General features: G+C 42.1%; 2 protein-coding genes across 18 annotated transcripts in view; one reads left to right on the forward strand and one right to left on the reverse strand.

Annotated features, from left to right (window-relative positions):
- ASPRV1 (aspartic peptidase retroviral like 1) overlaps window positions 1-17,620 on the forward strand; it is a 115,138-nt gene that overhangs the window by 8,686 nt on the left and 88,832 nt on the right. For 12 of the 17 annotated variants that reach the window (XR_005529726.1, XR_005529730.1, XR_005529725.1 and 9 more), the window contains one exon: window positions 12,336-12,517. The exons of 2 other annotated variants lie outside the window; for them this stretch is intronic. The gene's annotated coding sequence lies outside the window, so the exon portion shown is untranslated. Of the gene's footprint in view, window positions 1-4,220; window positions 4,278-4,537; window positions 4,720-6,072; window positions 6,201-12,335; window positions 12,518-17,620 lie in introns of those variants that run through there. 3 more of the 17 variants (XM_039239584.1, XM_039239585.1, XM_039239592.1) reach the window with 2 other exon arrangements.
- LOC120236664 (folate receptor alpha-like) lies at window positions 1,270-2,189 on the reverse strand. The gene has a single exon (XM_039239595.1). It carries the CDS (start codon window positions 1,901-1,903, stop codon window positions 1,397-1,399), a length of 507 nt encoding a protein of 168 aa, XP_039095526.1. The 5' UTR covers window positions 1,904-2,189; the 3' UTR covers window positions 1,270-1,396.

A 17,620-nucleotide genomic window follows, 5' to 3' on the forward strand; every position in this document is an offset into this window, starting at 1 on the left:
TCATTCCTTCTTCCCTTTTCCTGCTTTATTTTTCTCCACAGAACTTATCACTGCTTGGTGTAACATTCATTCATTCATTCATTATTCATATATTTATTGAGGGATGCCTGCCATGTGTCAGGCACTGTACTGGGGACTCTCTACTATAATCTGTTTATTATTTGTCACCTGCCACTGGAATGTAAATTTCCTGATGACTAGGACTTTGTTTGGCTTGTTGCTATGTTGCCATCTCCTAAAATAGTGTCTAGCACATTGCAGTTGAATGAATACGTTTATTCACATTTTAAACAAAAATGTATTGAATGTATAGGAGTTTGTGTACCAGATAATAAGGGAAAGATGCGTATAAATAATATATTGTTCCTGCCCTCAAGTTGCCTGGTCTAAAACGTGCTTATTTTGACCTGAACAGTGCTGTGCTCTCTAACATCATTTTGGAAATGGGGAGGTAGGGACTGGTATGCAAGGGTATGGATCTCTTCAGAGATGAAGTCTTGCTTTGTCAGGCTTATCAGTAATTTGTAGTGCTTCTGGGAGGGCAGGATTGCTGATAGCTCACTGTATTACTGGCTTTTTGGATTACAGTTTCTGTTTGGTCTTGTCTTATTAGAGCAGGAGCTTCTTTAAAATCTTGCTATCAGTTTTGGTTCTTTTTAGATATCTTCTAGGAACCTCTGTCTTAGCTACTTCTCAGGATAAGTGAAGGAGTTTACTATCTTTACCTTCCTCCATATCGAAAGTTCTTTTCCAGAAACCCTGGTCATCCATTTACTAGCTGTTTGGTCTTGAACCTCTCAGAACCTCACTTTCTGCACTTGTCAAATGGAGATAATGATAAATGACATTAGTCTTCTTATGAGGATGAAATGACTACTGATTTTGAGAATGGCATGTAGAAAAGGGAAAGAGAACAGTTTTTTTTACATAAAGTGTTTTTTGAAAGTTTAATTAAAATTTTAAAAATCTTTTATTTATATTTTAGAGAGTGGTGGAGGAACAGAGAGAGAGAGGGAGGCACAGAATCTGAAGCAGGCTCCAGGCTCTGAATTGTCAGCACAGAGCCTGATATGGGGCTTGAATCCCTGAACCATGAAATCATGACCTGAGCTGAAGTCAGACACTTAACCGACTGAGCCATCCAGGTGCCCCTAAAGTTTATTTATTTATTTTGAGAGAGAGGCACCCTGAGGACAATTTCTTTTCTTTTCTTTTTTTTAAATGAATACTGTATATTTCTTTTTGTTGTTGTTGTTGTTGTTGTTGTTGAGTCTCTGGTTTATTCAAATGCCGTCAATTAGAGCCCCATCCCCATCCAAGGAACAGGAAGTGAATAGTTGGGAGCTATGGGGCTGAACAGGGGAGGGCTTTGCAGGTATTGCAAGGTGAAGGGAGCTCAGCTAAGCAACCAGAGTTGCAGCATTGGGACCAGGCTGAGCAGGAGAGGCTCCACCCCATGGGGCAGGGTCCCAGCACTCATGGCCAAGGCATAGAACCTTGCCACCTCCTCGTTGGGGTTGCCCTGGGCCGGGTCTAACCACATCTGGATGCAGCGGCCGCTCCCTCGGCTATCGTTGCTGAGTTGGTAGGAGTGACTCCAGATTTCACTGCACAGAGCAGCAGGTGTGGGGAAATAGGAATGGAAGGGATGGCAGTCAGCTCCCACTGGGCACTGGTTATACCCTGAGCTCCAGTTCCAGCCCTTGTGCCAGTTGCTCTTGCAGGTGTAAGACGTGCGACAGTCCTCCCACCATTGCTGACAGTCCTCCTTGCACAGGGGCACGTTCAGGATGCGCTCTTTGCGCCAGCTCTGGTTCACCTGCTGGATCCAGGGCCCCAGGTTGGGGGAGCACTCATAGAGGCAGGTGTCCTGGATGAAGTGCTGTTTGCAGGCGGGTACCATCTGTCCGCAGTGGTCCTAGTTGAATCTGTACAGGTAGGAAATGTCCTTATGGGCTTCCTGGCTGGTGTTGGCAGAGCAGCAGGAATTCTTCTCCCAGGGGCTGCACTGCTTATGCAGCTTGTCTTCCAGGCTTGGCTTTTCCTTGTGGTGCTTGGCGTCCATACAGACATTGAGAAGCTCAGTCCTGGGCTGGGCTGCCCACACTGCAGTCACCCCTGCCAGAAGGAGCAGCAGCTCTGTTGTCACCAGCTGGGCCATGTCAGTGGCTGAAGGAAGACCTGTGGTCAGTGGCCTGTATATTTCTATTTTGAAAGAAGTTTTTTTAAGTTTATTTATTTTGAGAGAGAGAGTGCTAGTGGAGGAGGGGCAGAGAGAGAGAATTCGAAGCAGGCTTTGTGCTATCATTACAGAGCCCGATGCAGGGCTTGAACTCATGAACTTTGAGAACATGACATGAGCTGAAATCAAGTCAGAGGTTTAAAAAAGTCAGCAGCAAGCCCAGTGCGGGGCTCATACTCACAAACTGTGATATGACCTGAGCCAAAGTCAGATGCTTAACCAACTGAGCCACCCAGGTGCCCCCCAGAGCTTTTTACTTTTATTTTGTTTTTATTTATTTATTTCAAAAAAAATTTTTTTAATGCTCTATTTGTTTCTGAGAGAGAGAGAGAGACACAGTGTGAGCAGGGGAAGGTCAGAGAGAAAGGGAGACACAGAATCCGAAACAGGCTCCAGGCTCTGAGCTAGCTGTCAGCACAGAGGCCCATGCGGTGCTCGAACCCAAGAACTGTGAGATCATGACCTGAGCCAAATTCGGATGCCTAACTGACTGAGCCGCCCGGGCGCCCCTCCAAAAGCTTTTTAATAAGCATGTATTTCATTTCTTTCTTTCTTTCTTCTTTTTTTGTTAAAAAATTTTTTTTAACGTTTTTATTTATTGTTGAGAGACAGAGAGCATGAGCTTGGGAGGGACAGAGAGAGGGGGAGACAGAATCTGAAGGAGGCTCCAGGCTCTGAGCTGTCAGCAGAGAGCCCAACGTGGGCTTGAACCCACAAACAGATCATGACCTGAGCCGAAGTCAGACACTTAACCAGTGGAGCCACCCAGGTGCCCCTCTTTTTCTTTCTTTAATTTTATTTTTAAACTTTTTTTTTTTTTAATGTTTTGTTTATTTCTAGAGGAGAGAGGAGACAGCGTGAGCAGGGGAGGGCCAGAGAGAGAGGGAGTCACAGACTGACACAGGCTCCAGCCTCTGAGCTGGCAGTCAGCACAGAGCCCGACGCGGGGCTCGAACCCACGAACCGCGAGATCATGACCTAAGCGAAAGTCGGACGCTTAACCGACTAAGCCACCCAGGCGCCCCTAATTTTATTTTTAATGTTTATTTACTTTTGAGAGAGAGAAAGTGCATAGGAGCGAGCAGGGGCGAGGGGCAGAGAGAAAAGGAGACGCAGAATCTGAAGCAGGCTCCTGGCTCTGAGCTGTCAGTACAGAGCCCAATGCAGGGCTTGAACTCAGGAACTGCAAGATCGTGACTTATGCTGAAGTCAGACATTTAACCTACTGAGCCACCCAGGTGCCCCAGCATATGTTTTATTTCTACTGAGAATAGTGAAGATTTTATTTTTTTGTATATTTTTAAGCATTTATTTATTTTAAGAGAGAGTGTGTGAGCAGGGGACAGGTAGAGAAAGAGACAGAGAATCCCAAGCAGGGATGCTGTCAGCACAGAGCCCGATGTGGGCTTTCATCTCACAAATCATGATTGTGACCTGAGCTGAGACCAAGAGTTGGTCGCTTAACTGAATCACCCTAGTGCCCTATAAAGATTTTATTTTTAAAAACAAAGATGTTAGGGCCCTGGGTTTGGGCTTTAGGGTTAAATATTTTAAAAACAATTGTTTAAAAAATACATTAATACATATTTTTTATAGAGTAACAGGTTTTTAGAAAATATTTCTTTGTATTTCTACTCAGATAATTACTTTTGTATTACACGAGAGTAACGAAATACTAGAACCGCACCCCAGGCTGCCTGGTGAGCTGGTGTCTAGGTAGGCAAACAACCATTTCCTTTTAGGTGAAGTTGGGACTCAGGAAGTACTATTTGAAGAGGCTCAAAGGGATTGATGATGGTAACAACAACAATAATAGTACTGGCTAACTGATGAACCAGTTTATATAGATTGTCTTATTTTAACAGCATAGCAACCACATGAAGAAGGCTGGTGCTGTGAGAAGTAGAGCAGTGTAGGACTAAGGAGCATAGACCCTGGGGTCAGACTTCTACACCAACTTCACAGCTTTGCCAGTAACTAGCTGTATGGTTTTGAATGAGAAAACTGCCTCTTCTTCATCTTCTATAAATTGAAGGTAATAATAGTAACTGCCTCGTGAGATTGTAATGATTAAGTGATGTAAGCCCTGTGAAGCATAGTGCTTGGCACATAGAAAGTGCTTACCAAATGTCACTGTTATCATAATTAAAGTAGATGGAGAAATAGAGGTTTAGAAAGAGTTCAGCTGATTTGCCTAAGTGACAGCAAATATAAATGACAGAAAAGTAATTTGTGCCTGGGAGGTCAGACTCCATTGCTTTCTTCTGCTCTTTCTTTCCTTTCTTTCTTAAATAGGTTCCACATCCAACATGGGGTTTGAACTTATCTCTGAAATCAAGTTGCATGCCACTGACTGAGCCAGCCAGGCACCCCATTTGGCACTCTTGTTTCTTAACCGTTACATTGTACTACATTGTATGGCCATCATGGATTGAGGGCAAGAGCCTGGACAAGAACTGCATTTTGTCCAGCTTGAGGTGAGCATAGATCTAAAGGTTACACTTGGGTTCCTATGTAAGCTTTATTTGTGCTCTTTTTTATTTTTTTAAACATTTTAAATTATTTTTTGAGAGACAGTGAGATGGAGTGTGAGCAGGGGAGAGGAAGAGAGAGAGGGAGAGACAGAATCTGAAGCAGCTTCAGGCTCTAAGCTGTTTTTAGCATAGGCCCCGACATGGGGCCCGAACTCATGAACTGCGAGATTATGACCTCAGTCTAAGTCAGACGCTTAACCAATTGAACCACTCAGGCATCCCTCTATTTGTGCTCTTAAGCATCTTAACACTGTAGCATGTACGGTTATTCTCTGAAGTAAATGTTCTCTAGATCCAAACAAATGAGTGATGGGTTAGTTATGGTCTTCTGCTGAGGGGTTGAGTGTTCCCTGGCTGGTGCCAGGAAATGGAGTTGAATAAATACCTGTATCTTACCCACTATTCTTGGACCTAAATAGGAGCTTGTCCAGACTTTTTTGTTACTGTGATTATCTCTCATACAACTGGTAATGATGAGAAGATGAGCAGTATATATATATCAAGCACTTTATTTTTTATTTTATTCTTTTTAAAAACATTTATGTATGTATGTATGTATGTATTTATTTGTTTATTTAGTGGGAGTCAGGGAAGGGGACAGATGGAGAGAGGGAATCTCATGCAGGCTCCACACTAAGTACAGAGCCCAACTCAGGGCTTAGTCCCACAACCCTGGGATCATGACCTGAGTAAAAATCAAGAGTTGGGTGCTCAACTGACTCAGGCACCCAGTAAATATTTTAAGTAATCTCTATACCAACATGGGGCTCGAACTCACAACCCTGAGGTCAAGAGTTGCAACCCCTCCCAATTGAGCCAGCCAGGAGCCCCTACAACAAGCACTTGACATAGATTATCTCATCTGGTCCTTAATGTAACCCTATGAGGTAGTCACTTCTATCCCTATTTTATAGAAACAGAAAGATTAGGAAACTTGCTTAAACTCACATAGTGTGGTAGAGCTGAGATTTGAATACACAGTCTGGCTCTGGAGTCCACATTCATGGTCTCTACACTCTATTGTTTCTATTCTTAACCTGTGTAAAGTACGTAGCATATGGCAGGTGGCTTAGTAGGTCCAGTCCTATTTTTCCCATCTGAAAAATGGGAAATTTTGACCAGTGGGCTAGAAATAAGGATGCCTGTGATCTTGTCTTAACCTACTCACAAACTTGCCACATCCAGGATTTCATTCTTCTCAGCCTCATTGTCCTCATTCATTAAACAACAAAAGGATTACTCTAGATGGTCTCCTAGATCCCTTCTAACTCCAATGTTCTGATTGACCTTATGAAGTGAGAAGAATAACACCTGTTCAACTTCTTGATTTTGGAGTGGTGGTATTTGTGAGGTTTTCAGGAGCCTGCTTTGTGTAAAGGAAGATGCCAGATTTTAGGATGGAGAACACTGCCTTCCTGAAGAAGGTAGGTCTGGGCTCTTTTTTGAGGCTGGTTGCCTAGGGAACCTAGCCTCTGGCCAGCAAAGTCAGGAATGCTTTGGTTAAGAGTTGGGTACAGATAACTAAAACAAGCAGCACATTTAGGTTTCACTTTCCACCTCCCCCCCACCTTTCTTTTTCAAGCTCCCAATTTTATACACTTTCTATATATTAGTACTTAACAGAAGTTTATTATTTAAATCTTCATTGTAATCTTATGAGGTAAGTACTATTCTAAATTTACAGTTAATGAAAGGGAGGCAAATAGAGTTAAATAATTTGTCCATAGTTATTCAAGTGGAAAGTGGTATTCAGCCCGCTATGTTGTACTGCCTGGTTGGAACTTAAAAAAAAACAAAAACAAAGGGAGGACTCTTTATTTATTGGTGGTGTTTTTTTTTTCTTTTTAATTCTTTTAAGTTTATTTTGGTAGAGAGAGTGTGTGAGCAGGGTAGGGGCAGAGAGAGTATCCCAGTGCAGGGCTTGAACTCATGAAATGTCAGATCATGACCTGAGCTGAAATCAAATTGGATGGTTGACCGACTGAGTCACCCAGGTGCCCCTGTTTTTGTTTTCTTTAGAATGGTAGACTCTTGGAGTTGGAAAGGGCCTTTACCATAGTCAGTCTCCTTGTCTCCTGTCTGCCATCTGGTTACAGGACTACTTTCCATCATCCCCCTGACAGATGATCACCCAAGTTCTTGAATTCTTCCATTGCTGGGGAGTTCATCACTTCTTGAGGAATCTCATTATGTGTTGACTAGTTCTCTTTGGTAAGAAGTTATTTCTTATTTTGAAATTAAATCTAATTGAGATGATTTACCAGTTTTAGGCCTGTCCCCTGGAACCATTTAGGATAATTACAAGCCATCTTCCATATGCCAATCTTGTGAACATTTGAAGACACTCTTCCTATTTATAAGTCATATTTGTAGTTTTCTCATAGCATCTAAACTTGCTTTCAGTTTGGATTGGTCCACACAAAAGCAGTCTCTATTTTTTATTGCTTTGCAAGTGCAGCCTTGCAGTAAATCTGTGCTTCACTTCTTATGGTTAGGCACAAAGTATGGGCTCTTCCTGTATCTTTGGAGAATGAATAAATGGTGAGCTGAGTCTCTACAACTATGTATGAGTCTGCAGGGTTTGCAATCTTCTACTCTTATAATCTAATGTCCATTAGACTGTTGTCCTGTACACATTGTTAGAGTTCACAAAATGGCTGGAAGTTTATCCGGGCATGTGACAAAACTGCATTTACTTCATCAGGCCACTAGGTGATGAACAACTCACAAACCCTGACTTCCAGGGACAGTTGTATACAGGACAGTTTTAGTTTGTAGTTGGAAAGACCATCAGATGTCATCTGGTACAACCTTATTAAAAGGTCTTTTTGTGGGGGAGAGGGAAAACATGTCTCATGTATACTTTGTCTTTCCCAGCTTTGTTCCAATTTTAAATATTAATTTGAATAAAGTACTTTCTCTGAGTGGTCTTAGAAAAGGGGCCTGCTTGGCACTTTCAAGGTCCTTATATGTCCAATTTTATTTTTTTAAAAATTTTTAAATGTTTTTATTAATTTCTGAGAGAGAGAGACAGCGTGAGCAGGGGAGGGTCAGAGAGAGAGGGAGACACAGAATCGGAAGCAGGCTCCAGGCTCTGAGCTAGCAGTCAGCACAGAGCCTAATGTGGGGCTTGAGCCCATGAACCATGAGATCATGACCTGAGCCGAAGTTGGAGGCTTAACCGAATGAGCCACCCAGGCGCCCTGCAATTTTGTTTTTAAAAAAATTAAAAAAAAATTTTTTTTAAATGTTTTATTTATTTCTGAGAGAGAGACAGCGTGAGCAGGGGAGGGTCAGAGAGAGAGGGAGACACAGAATCGGAAGCAGGCTCCAGGCTCTGAGCTAGCTGTCAGCACAGAGCCTGACGTGGGGCTCAAACCCACGAACCCTAAGATCATGACCTGAGCCAAAATCAGACGCCCAACCGACTGAGCCACCCAGGCGCCCCTATATATGTATATTTTAAAGATTTTATTTTTAAGTAATCTCTATGCCCAATGTGGGAGTCAAACTTAGAACCCTGAGATCAAAAGTCTCATGTTCTACCAACTGAGCCAGCCAGGCACTCCTGTATTTTACCATAATGTAGGAATGATGTCTTGACTTGGTTTAGGATTCTTATATAGTAGTTCTACCCACTGCAAAGTCTACATGCAGCTTTCTCCTGTTTTTAGTTTCAAGTGATACAGGTGGGAAGTCCAATGCCAGTAGGATTATTTTTCCTTGTAAGTAAGTACCTGTCCTTTCCCTTTGGAAGTTTGTAAATTTTTTTTCTTCATGCTTAACATTTCATCATGATATGCTTTAGGTGTGTTTTTAAAATAGCTCTGCTTTCCCCTTGTTGAACCTTTTGGAACCTTAAAAACTTAAATCTTTTTTTATCTCAAGGAGGTTTCCATCTGTTTCCAACCTTCTTACTTCACAGAAGAAGTAACTGAGTCCAGAAAGGTGACTTGCTCAAGGTCACTCAGCTAGTTAACAGTGATCCTCAATCAAATAACTTGACTTATTTGATGAACTAGAGTTTCATTGTATTGAATATTGCTCTATTGAGAGGGCCATGATAAAAAACTTGGGAAATTTTCTAGTGAGACACAAATTTTGCTGAGGGTTCATGGGGACATGAAGAAGAACAAAGAGCTGATAAAATTCATTATGATTAAAATGTGGCCCATTTGGGGGATCCTTGGGGGCTCAGTTGGTTAAATATCTGATTCTTGATCTCAGTTTCGGTTATCATCTCATGTTTTGTGGGTTTGAACCATGTTTCTGGCTCTGTGCTGACGGTGTGGAGCCTGCTTGGGATTATTTCTGTCTCTCCCTCTTTTTTCCCTCCCCCACTCATGCTTTTGAGCTTTCTCTCTCTCCCTCTGAGACTCTCTCAAAATAAATAAAAATGTGGCTCATTTGAAGAACTGTAAAACTCATAAGGTATCCCAGTTATTGGAGTTAACCCAGAGCTCTAAAACTTAATAAAGTTAGTTTTGCAAGGGAAAAAAAAACTTAATAAAGCCAGGAAGTTCATTGAACACTTGGATAATTAGATATTTAGTTGTCAGGAGTTGGATAAGCATGGTCATGCCCTTTTGTAAATATTGGAAAACATATGAGGCTTGGAGACAGACATCATAAATCGTGTCTTATCAGTTGTCTGGTTTCTGTTTTGAGTTCCAGCCTGGGACCCTTTTCTGCTGGGAACCACCTGTTCCCAGCTCTGCTGATCTTTGGATTTCCCCAGCCTTCAGTTCCTTTCAGTTTTGAAATGAAACCTACCCCATCGGGTGAGGTCAGGTACTGAGAGGACTTTGACAGCTCATACCAGGTTGTTTTTTTCTAGAGTCTGGTATGTGACTGTGTGAAATGTAAGGCTCAGCAGGCTGTGATACAGACTAATTGATGGTGAATCAGCTGTTGGGTAGGGCCCAGGTAGTGCCATTTCTTTGGGTAACCAGGAAAACATGTAGACCAAATATGTTGTCTTTCATCCTCAGAAGTTGAAACCTAAGAGTACAGTCACCAGAAATCTGCCATGATCTCTCTGCCTTAATTTACTGCATAAGGAAAAACATTGTTTCAGTGTCTTTTCTCCTTATTTTTAGAACCTCCTTACTTTTCAGGAAGGAGCCAAGTCCTTGGCCTCTTTCTTCTGCTCCAGCTTCTAAACGTTTATACTGTGCCTCCTGGAATTGCTGCTTTGATGTGAAGTGACTCCTCTAGATACTCCTAGACACACATACCCCTGTGCCCCGCCCCCAACCCCTTCACAGTATTTGGCTTCCCTTTTTCCCTTTGTTGTGAAACTAGTTTCCATGATACTATAGCACTTTGCTTGGAATATATATAAGTGGTATTGGCTCTTTAACTCACTCCATACCACTTCTGCCTGATTTTACCTGACTGTCCCCCAGTCACATCCCTCAACACTGCAAAACTGCTTCCAGACCTTCAAATACCTTTTCCCCTTTGAGACTTCGCTGGCCTGATCAGGGTTACCTGATCCCTGTCCTTGAGTACAGTTAGCATCTGTACCCAGTATGGCGCTCAAACTCACAACCCCAAGATCAAGAGTCACATGCTCTACTGACTGAGCCAGACAGGCGCTCCTCATTCTCCCATGTTTGTTTAAGATTTTAGTGTTTGACCTCTCCTCCTGGGACTCTGGCCCAGGCTAGGGGATTGGTGGTCAGATTTGGCCTGAGTCCAGTGATTCAGGGTAGACCATGGAATTAGGTAGTGTGGTGGTAACGTCTCAGATGTGGGCAGATGGGAAACCATAAGATCTGAGCACCAGAGTCATCCGGGGTGGAAGAAACAGAGAAAATTTAGTATCTGAAGCAAAGGATATCCTTTGTAGGCTCCCGCTTCTGCTCATTTGAAAAAAATTAAGGGCACCTGGGTGGCTCAGTTGGGTGAACGTCGGATTCTTGATTTCAGCTTGGGTCATCATCTCACAGTTTGTTGATTAGAGCCCTGTGTCACGCTTCATGCTGACAGTGCAGAGCTTGCGTGGGATTCTCTGTCTCCCTTTCTCTCTGCCCCTCTCCCCCTTGTACATGCCCACGCACTCTCAAAATAAATAAAAATTTTTTAAAAATTAAGTTTTATTTTTTTTTTATTTTTATTTTTTAATTTATTTCTAGGAGAGAAAGACAGCGTGAGCAGGGGAGGGTCAGAGAGAGAGGGAGATACAGACTCTGAAATTGGCTCCAGGCTCTGAGCTGGAACCCACCAACCGCGAGATCATGACCTAAACGAAAGTCGGACGCTTTACCGACTAAGCCACCCAGGCGCCCCAGAAAAATTAAGTTTTTTTTAAAGAACAGTTTTAGGTTCACAGAAAAAATTGAGGGAAAGAGAACAAAGATTCCCATTATTATTATTTTTAAGTAAGCTCTGTGCCCAACGTGGGGCTCAAACTCACAATCCTGAGATCAAGAGTCACGTGCTCTCCATCTGCTTCTCTCCCCTGCTGGGGCATACTCTGCCTTTCTCTCTATTTTTAAAAATTTTTTAATTTTATGTTTTTTAATGTTTTATTTATTTCTGAGAGAAGGAGAGAGAGACCACGTGAGCAGGGGAGGGTCAGAGAGAGAGGGAGACACAGAATCTGAAACAGGCTCCAGCCTCTGAGCTGGCTGTCAACACAGAGCCTGATGCAGGGCTTGAACCCACGAACCGCGAGATCATGACCTGAGCTGAAGTCGGCCGCCCAACCAACTGAGCCACCCAGGCACCCTTCCCCCTTTCTCTCTAAAAAAAAAAGGTCACATGCTCTACTGACTGAGCCAGCCAGGCACCCTGAAATTCCCATTATTTTTGAAAAATTGATCTTTAATATTATAGGAAATGTAATAATATAATCTAAAAAAAATGAAAATCTGCAGATATTTTTAATTCTCTTGCTCTCCTGCACTCATTTCAGTTATTTATGTATTCCTCAAAAGTGGTTACTTGTTATGGGTGCCTGGGTGGCTCGGTCGGTTAAGCGTCCGACTTCACCTCAGGTCATAATCTCACGGTTTGTGGGTTCGAGCCCCGCGTCAGGCTCTGTGTTGACAGCTAGCTCAGAGCCTGGAGCCTGTTTCAGATTCTGTGTCTCCCTCTCTCTCTGACCCTCCCCTGCTCTCGCTGTCTCTCTCTCTCTCAGAAATAAACAAAACATTAAAAAAAAAAAAAGTGGTAACCTGTTAGTGTTTGGAATGTACCTTCCAGACTTTTTTTTTCTTTGTGTTGATATACATGTGTATGAACCTAGAAAGAGTGTTAAGTTTTGTGTTTTATTTATTTACACAAATGGGGTCACATTTTATATGTTATTTTAGTATTTCTTTGATTCAGTAATGTTCCTTATAGTATGTTGGTACATAAAAATAACTTCTCCTTTATTTTGGCTATTGTATAATATTTTGTAGAATAGATGTACTGTATTTAGCTATTTTTCTATTGAGAGACATTAAAGTATTTCCATTTTGATGCTATAAATGATTCTTGTTGTATTTTAAGTGTTAGCATTCTGTTTCTATGTCTTTTTTTTCCCCTTTTCCTTATACTCTTCCTAGGTGATCTCAACTTCTCTGACACCTCCGCTTAACCATCTACACATGGATGATGCCCAGATCTTTCTATAGACCACAGTTTCCAACTGCTCACATGGAAACATCACGAGGATGTTTAGCATACTCTGCAATATGCAACCTCCTGCTCTTCCCCATTTGGTCCTCATCCATTGTCCTCATCACATGTAAGTAGCACACACTTACTAGGCCCAAAGCCTGGTAGTCATTGTAAGGCTTCCCTTCCCCTCCTACAGCCAGCAACCAGCCTATCACTAGGACTTTTCCTCCCCATTATTTCTTGGATCCAGTTGCTTTCTTTCCTTCTTCATTGCCTGTACCTTGTACCTTAGTTTTCTGATTTATAAAATAGAGTATTTGTGAATATTAAATCAATTAATACATGTAAAATGCTTAGAACAATAGATTAGCACCCAGTAAGTTTTATGTGAATGTTGGTTGTTGTCATCATAATCATTGTCGTTGTTGTTGGGGTCTTCCCAGTGTACATAAGCCATTCTCATATCTACCTGCAGTCTTGATTTTATCCTTCCCTACCTCTCTTCCACTCTGCACATTGAAGCCAGAGTGATCTTTATAATATATATAAATGATCATGGTCTAACTTTCCTGCTTAAAGAAACTTCAATGATTTTGCCATTGGGCTTTTACATGTACTGTCATCCCCATCTAGAATGCTTTTTCCCTTTGTCTTTAAATGATTGTCTGTTTTTTTTTTTTGTTTGTTGTTTGATATACTTGTTTCTAAATGTTATCTCAGAGAGGCCTTCCCCTCACCACCTAATTATTCCACAGTAGCCACTCATATTCTTTCTTTCACATCACCTATTTTATTTTTTTAAATTTTTAAATTTTTAAAAATTTTTTTCGGTAAACATTTTATTTATTTTTTACAAATAGTTTATTGTCAAGTTGGTTTCCATATAACACCCAGTGCTCATCCCCGCAAGTGCCCTCCTCCAACTCCCTCCTCCCCCCCCACACCCATGAGTCCTCAGTTTGTTCTTAGCATTCAAGAGTCTCTCATGGTTTGCCTCTCTCCCTTTCTCCCACCATTTCTCCCCTTCCTCTCCCCCATGGTCCTCTGTTAAGTTCCTCCTAATCCTCCTATACGTGCAAACATATGATATTTGTCCTTCTCTGCCTGACTTATTTCGCTCAGCATAACACCCTCAAGGTCCATCCATGTTGCTACACACGGCCAGATTTCATTCTTTCTCATTGCCATGTAGTATTCCATCGTATAGATGAACCACATCTTGATCCATTCGTCCGTTGTCACATCACCTATTTTAAATTTTTGCATAGCACTTATTAATATGTGTTATTTTTCCAGCTTATTCACATATTTGTTTATAGTCTCCTCCAGTTAATTTTTTTATTTAAATTTTTTTTTTTTTTTTTTTAAGTAGGCTCCACACCCAGTGTGAGACTTGAACTCATGATCCTGAGATCAAGAGTTGGTTGTTCTACCAACTGAGCCAACCAGTCATCCCTGGTCTCCTCCAGTTAGAATTAAATTCTCTGAGAAAGACAGATATATGTTTTCACTCCTAATTTGAGAAACTTAACAGAAGACCATGGGGGAAGGGAAGAAAAAAAAAACAGTTACAAACAGAGAGGAAGGCAAACCATAAGAGACTCTTAAATACAGGGAGCAAACTGAGGGTTGATGGGGGTGTGGGGTTGGCGGGGCGGGGAAATGGGTGATGGGCATTGAAGAGGGCACTTGTTGGGATGAGTGCTGGGTGTTGTATGTCAGTGATGAATCACGGGAATCTACTCCTGAAGCCAAGAGTATACTGTATACACTGTATATTAGCTAATTTGACAATAAATTATATTAAAAAAAAAAGAATTCTCTGAGAACCAGAATATTGTCTCTTTTATTTACAATATATTCCTAATGCCTAGAACAGTGAGTGGCACGTTATAGGCATTCCGTGAATACTTGTTAAGTGAATTATAAAACAACTTCAGATATCTCATGAGGCCCTTTTTGGTCTTTCCAGCATCATTTGCTTCAGGATACCTTCTACTTTGGCCTCCCAACCCCTCATCTCTTCCGATGTGTTTTCTTGCTGCAAGATCTTTTTATATGCTGTTCCCTCTACTTAGAACATTTTCCCTTTGGGTGCCTGAGTGGTTCAGTCTGTTAGGTGACAGACTCTTGATTTCAGCTCAGGTCATGATCTCTTGGTTTGTGAGATCAAGCCCCATGTTGGGCTCCATGCTGACGGTGCTCAGATCCTGTTTCTGATTCTCTCTCTGCCCCTCATCTGTTTGCACTTGCTCCTTCTCAAAATAAATAAATTTTAAGAAAGAAAAAAGGATCACTTTTCCTCAAGTGCTCTGCCACTGCCTGGGTATCTCCTGTTCATTCTGAAGTTTCAGCTTAGGTGTAACTTCACCTGACTGTCTTTTTTTTTTTTTCTTTTTTAATGTATGTGTGTTTATTTTGAAAGAGAGGGATAGAGAATCTCAAGCAGGCTCTGTTTTCTGTCAGTGCAGAGCCCGATGTGGGGCTTGATCCCACAAATGTGAGATCATGACCTAAATTGAAATTAAGAGTTGGACACTTAACTGACCGAACCACCCAGGCGCCCCAAGACTGTCCTTCTTAGTTTTCCATCTCTACGTGTATTATCTTTACTTGTAGATGCTGTAATTATTTGTCTCCCTCATGAGATGGTCAGTTTTGTTGGGCAAAGGCCTAGCTAGGTCTTGCTTACCATGTATTCTTAGTCCTACTGGTGGGGCTGGAAGCATCCCTTGAGATGGGGTGCTGGGTAAGAGTACCCAGAGTAGTACTTGAGGGCTAAGAAGTGTGCCTTAGAATGTCAGAGTAAGGTCAAGTCATTTGGCCTTGGCTCATCTTCATTCTCTTTATTCTATCTTTGGTGATTCCAGTATTTTGCTGAATGAGCCATCTATCATGCTTGAGATGAATCATCTAATACATTTGTCTCTCTCTGAGACACATTTACAAAATCAGGATAGGCCTGGCAGAGACCTTGCTCATGGAACGGGGCATGAGTGCTGTGGATAAAAATTGGGGATCTGGGTAGGCAGATTATTTACTTTCGAGTGGCTGATGACAGAATAACTGAGTGCAATGAAAGAAGCCTTAGGGATAAGGTGAGGCAAAGATGAAACAGGAAACTGAATCATTAAGTCAGAAACCTAGAGAATCAGGATAGTGGGTGGAGTGTAAGAAAGGACAGGGCAAGCAGTTCAAGATTATGGCCATAAATAATATTGGAGATTACTTAAGTCATCTTTTGGCATTCTCCCCTCTTTAGTGTGGAACCAGCTTTTGGATTAAAAGAAGAATCAGGTAGTTGACATATAAAGGTTTGAACTAGATTGCACATTACTTTGTATTTTATAAGTTAATTACTTAAATGTGAAATCTTCAAAAATCCAACCTTGTACCTTTTCCCCACACTTCAGTTTCTACTCCCAAGAGCCCACTTTCCCTCCTTTTATTTATTTTATTTTTTTAAGTTTATTTATTTTGAGAGAGAGAACGAGAGCAAGTATGAGCAGGGGAAGGGCAGAGAGAGAGGGAAGGAGAGAGAGAATCCCAAGCAGGCTTGACACTGTCAAAATGGAGCTCAATGTAGGGCTCAAACTCACAAACTGAAATCATTACCTGAGCCAAAATTGAGTCAGATGCTTAACTGACTGAGCTGCCCAGGCGCCCCTCCCTCCTTTTAAATATACTAGGTTTAACTAGTTAATTTTTGATAAAAGTTTCCTGTACAGAATCCTATAGCAATCTTGGTGCTCTCTTTAGGTAGGCTGAAGATATTCCCTTTACACAGAATGAGCACTCTTTCAGATTGTACCTCTTCCTACCAAACCATGCATAGGAACTGGCTTCAGCAGCCTCAGGAATTCAGGACTCTGCCTTGCTGGATTCTGTGGAATTTCTGTCTGAATTGTGGGGAAGGACATGGGAGCGTAGATTATATTGGTGAGGCATAGTAGGAGTAGTGGACGACTGGCTGGGTGTGCATAGGTGTGGGGTTTGAAGGTGTATAAGAAGTGGGCTTTGAAGTTTCTGACCTGGAATGGCCTTGAGTATATGACAGTGTTAGGGTGCTCTAATATATGCCAAGTAGAGAATGTTGGTGATTGGTGCCAGTCATTAACCCTTAGAGGCATTCTGTATGTTTTTTGTGTGGCCTGGAAGTCTTCTACAGATTGACCAGTAGCTGGCATCATGGTGGGTACTTGGGGAGAATCATGGGGATAGGAGCAGTACTTACTAAAGAGGGATATATTCTCTTTTAAAGGTTGGATAGAGTGATTACATGCACATCCTGGGCAGTGTAAGGCCCAGTCACCTTGTCTATGTGAGGCAAGGTATCTGTATTCCCCTCCTAGTGCTCTGCTGGGAAAACCAACCTAAGAGTGCCAGAGATCATGGCCACTGTTAGTGGTTCCCCCAGAATGTTCCCTATCTTTGACTCCTCTGTTCTTTAAGCCCCATGCTCTGATGTCCTGCCTTCTATTTTCTGCTTTGGTACCTTCAAATTTCATAATCCATTCTGACTCTTCTTTCTAGATTACTCCATGCCCAGCTAGATTCTTGGTTCTATGTAGTCTCCTAATTTTGACATTGCCAGTCAGCTTCAGTTGAGGGCCTTCCTCTATTAGCCCTGTTCGTCGAGCTGATTTTGAAGCTTTAATGCATCAGAATTACCCTTGCAGGCAAAGGAGGAGGTTGCTGGATACTTATTTAAAATGCAAATCCTGAGGTGCCTGGGCGGCTCGGTTGGTTGGGCATCCGACTTTGGCTCAGGTCATGATCTCATGGTTCGTGGGTTTGAGCCCAACGCCAGGCTCTGTGCTGACAGCTCGGAGCCTGGGGTCTGCTTTGGATTCTGTGTCTCCCTCTCTTTCTGTCCCTCCCCTCTAGCACTCTTGTCTGTTTCTCAAAAATAAACAAACATTAAAAAAATTTTTTTTTTAAAATGCAAATTCCTGGGGCACCTGAGTGGTTCAGTCAGTTAAGCGCCTGACTCTTAATCTCAGCTCAGGTCTTGATCTCAGGGTTGTGAGTTTAAGCCTCTCTCATGGTGTGAAGCCTGCTTAGAAAAACTCAAATTCCTGGGGGCACCTGGCTGGCTCAGTTGAAAGAGCATGTGATTCTTGGTCTCAGGGTTATGGGTTTGAGCCCCACAATGGGTATAGATTTTACTTAAAAAAATAAAAAGTAGGAGTGCCTGGGTGGTTCATTTGACTAAGCATCTGACTCTTGA

The sequence above is a fragment of the Hyaena hyaena genome, unplaced genomic scaffold, assembly GCF_003009895.1.
Source record: "Hyaena hyaena isolate Hyena2069 unplaced genomic scaffold, ASM300989v1 scaffold_158, whole genome shotgun sequence".
Taxonomy (NCBI): Eukaryota; Metazoa; Chordata; class Mammalia; order Carnivora; family Hyaenidae; genus Hyaena; species Hyaena hyaena.

Excerpts from the sequence above, each read along its gene's own strand:
- LOC120236664 (XM_039239595.1), bottom strand. The coding sequence starts at position 1,903 with ATGGTACCCGCCTGCAAACAGCACTTCATCCAGGACACCTGCCTCTAT.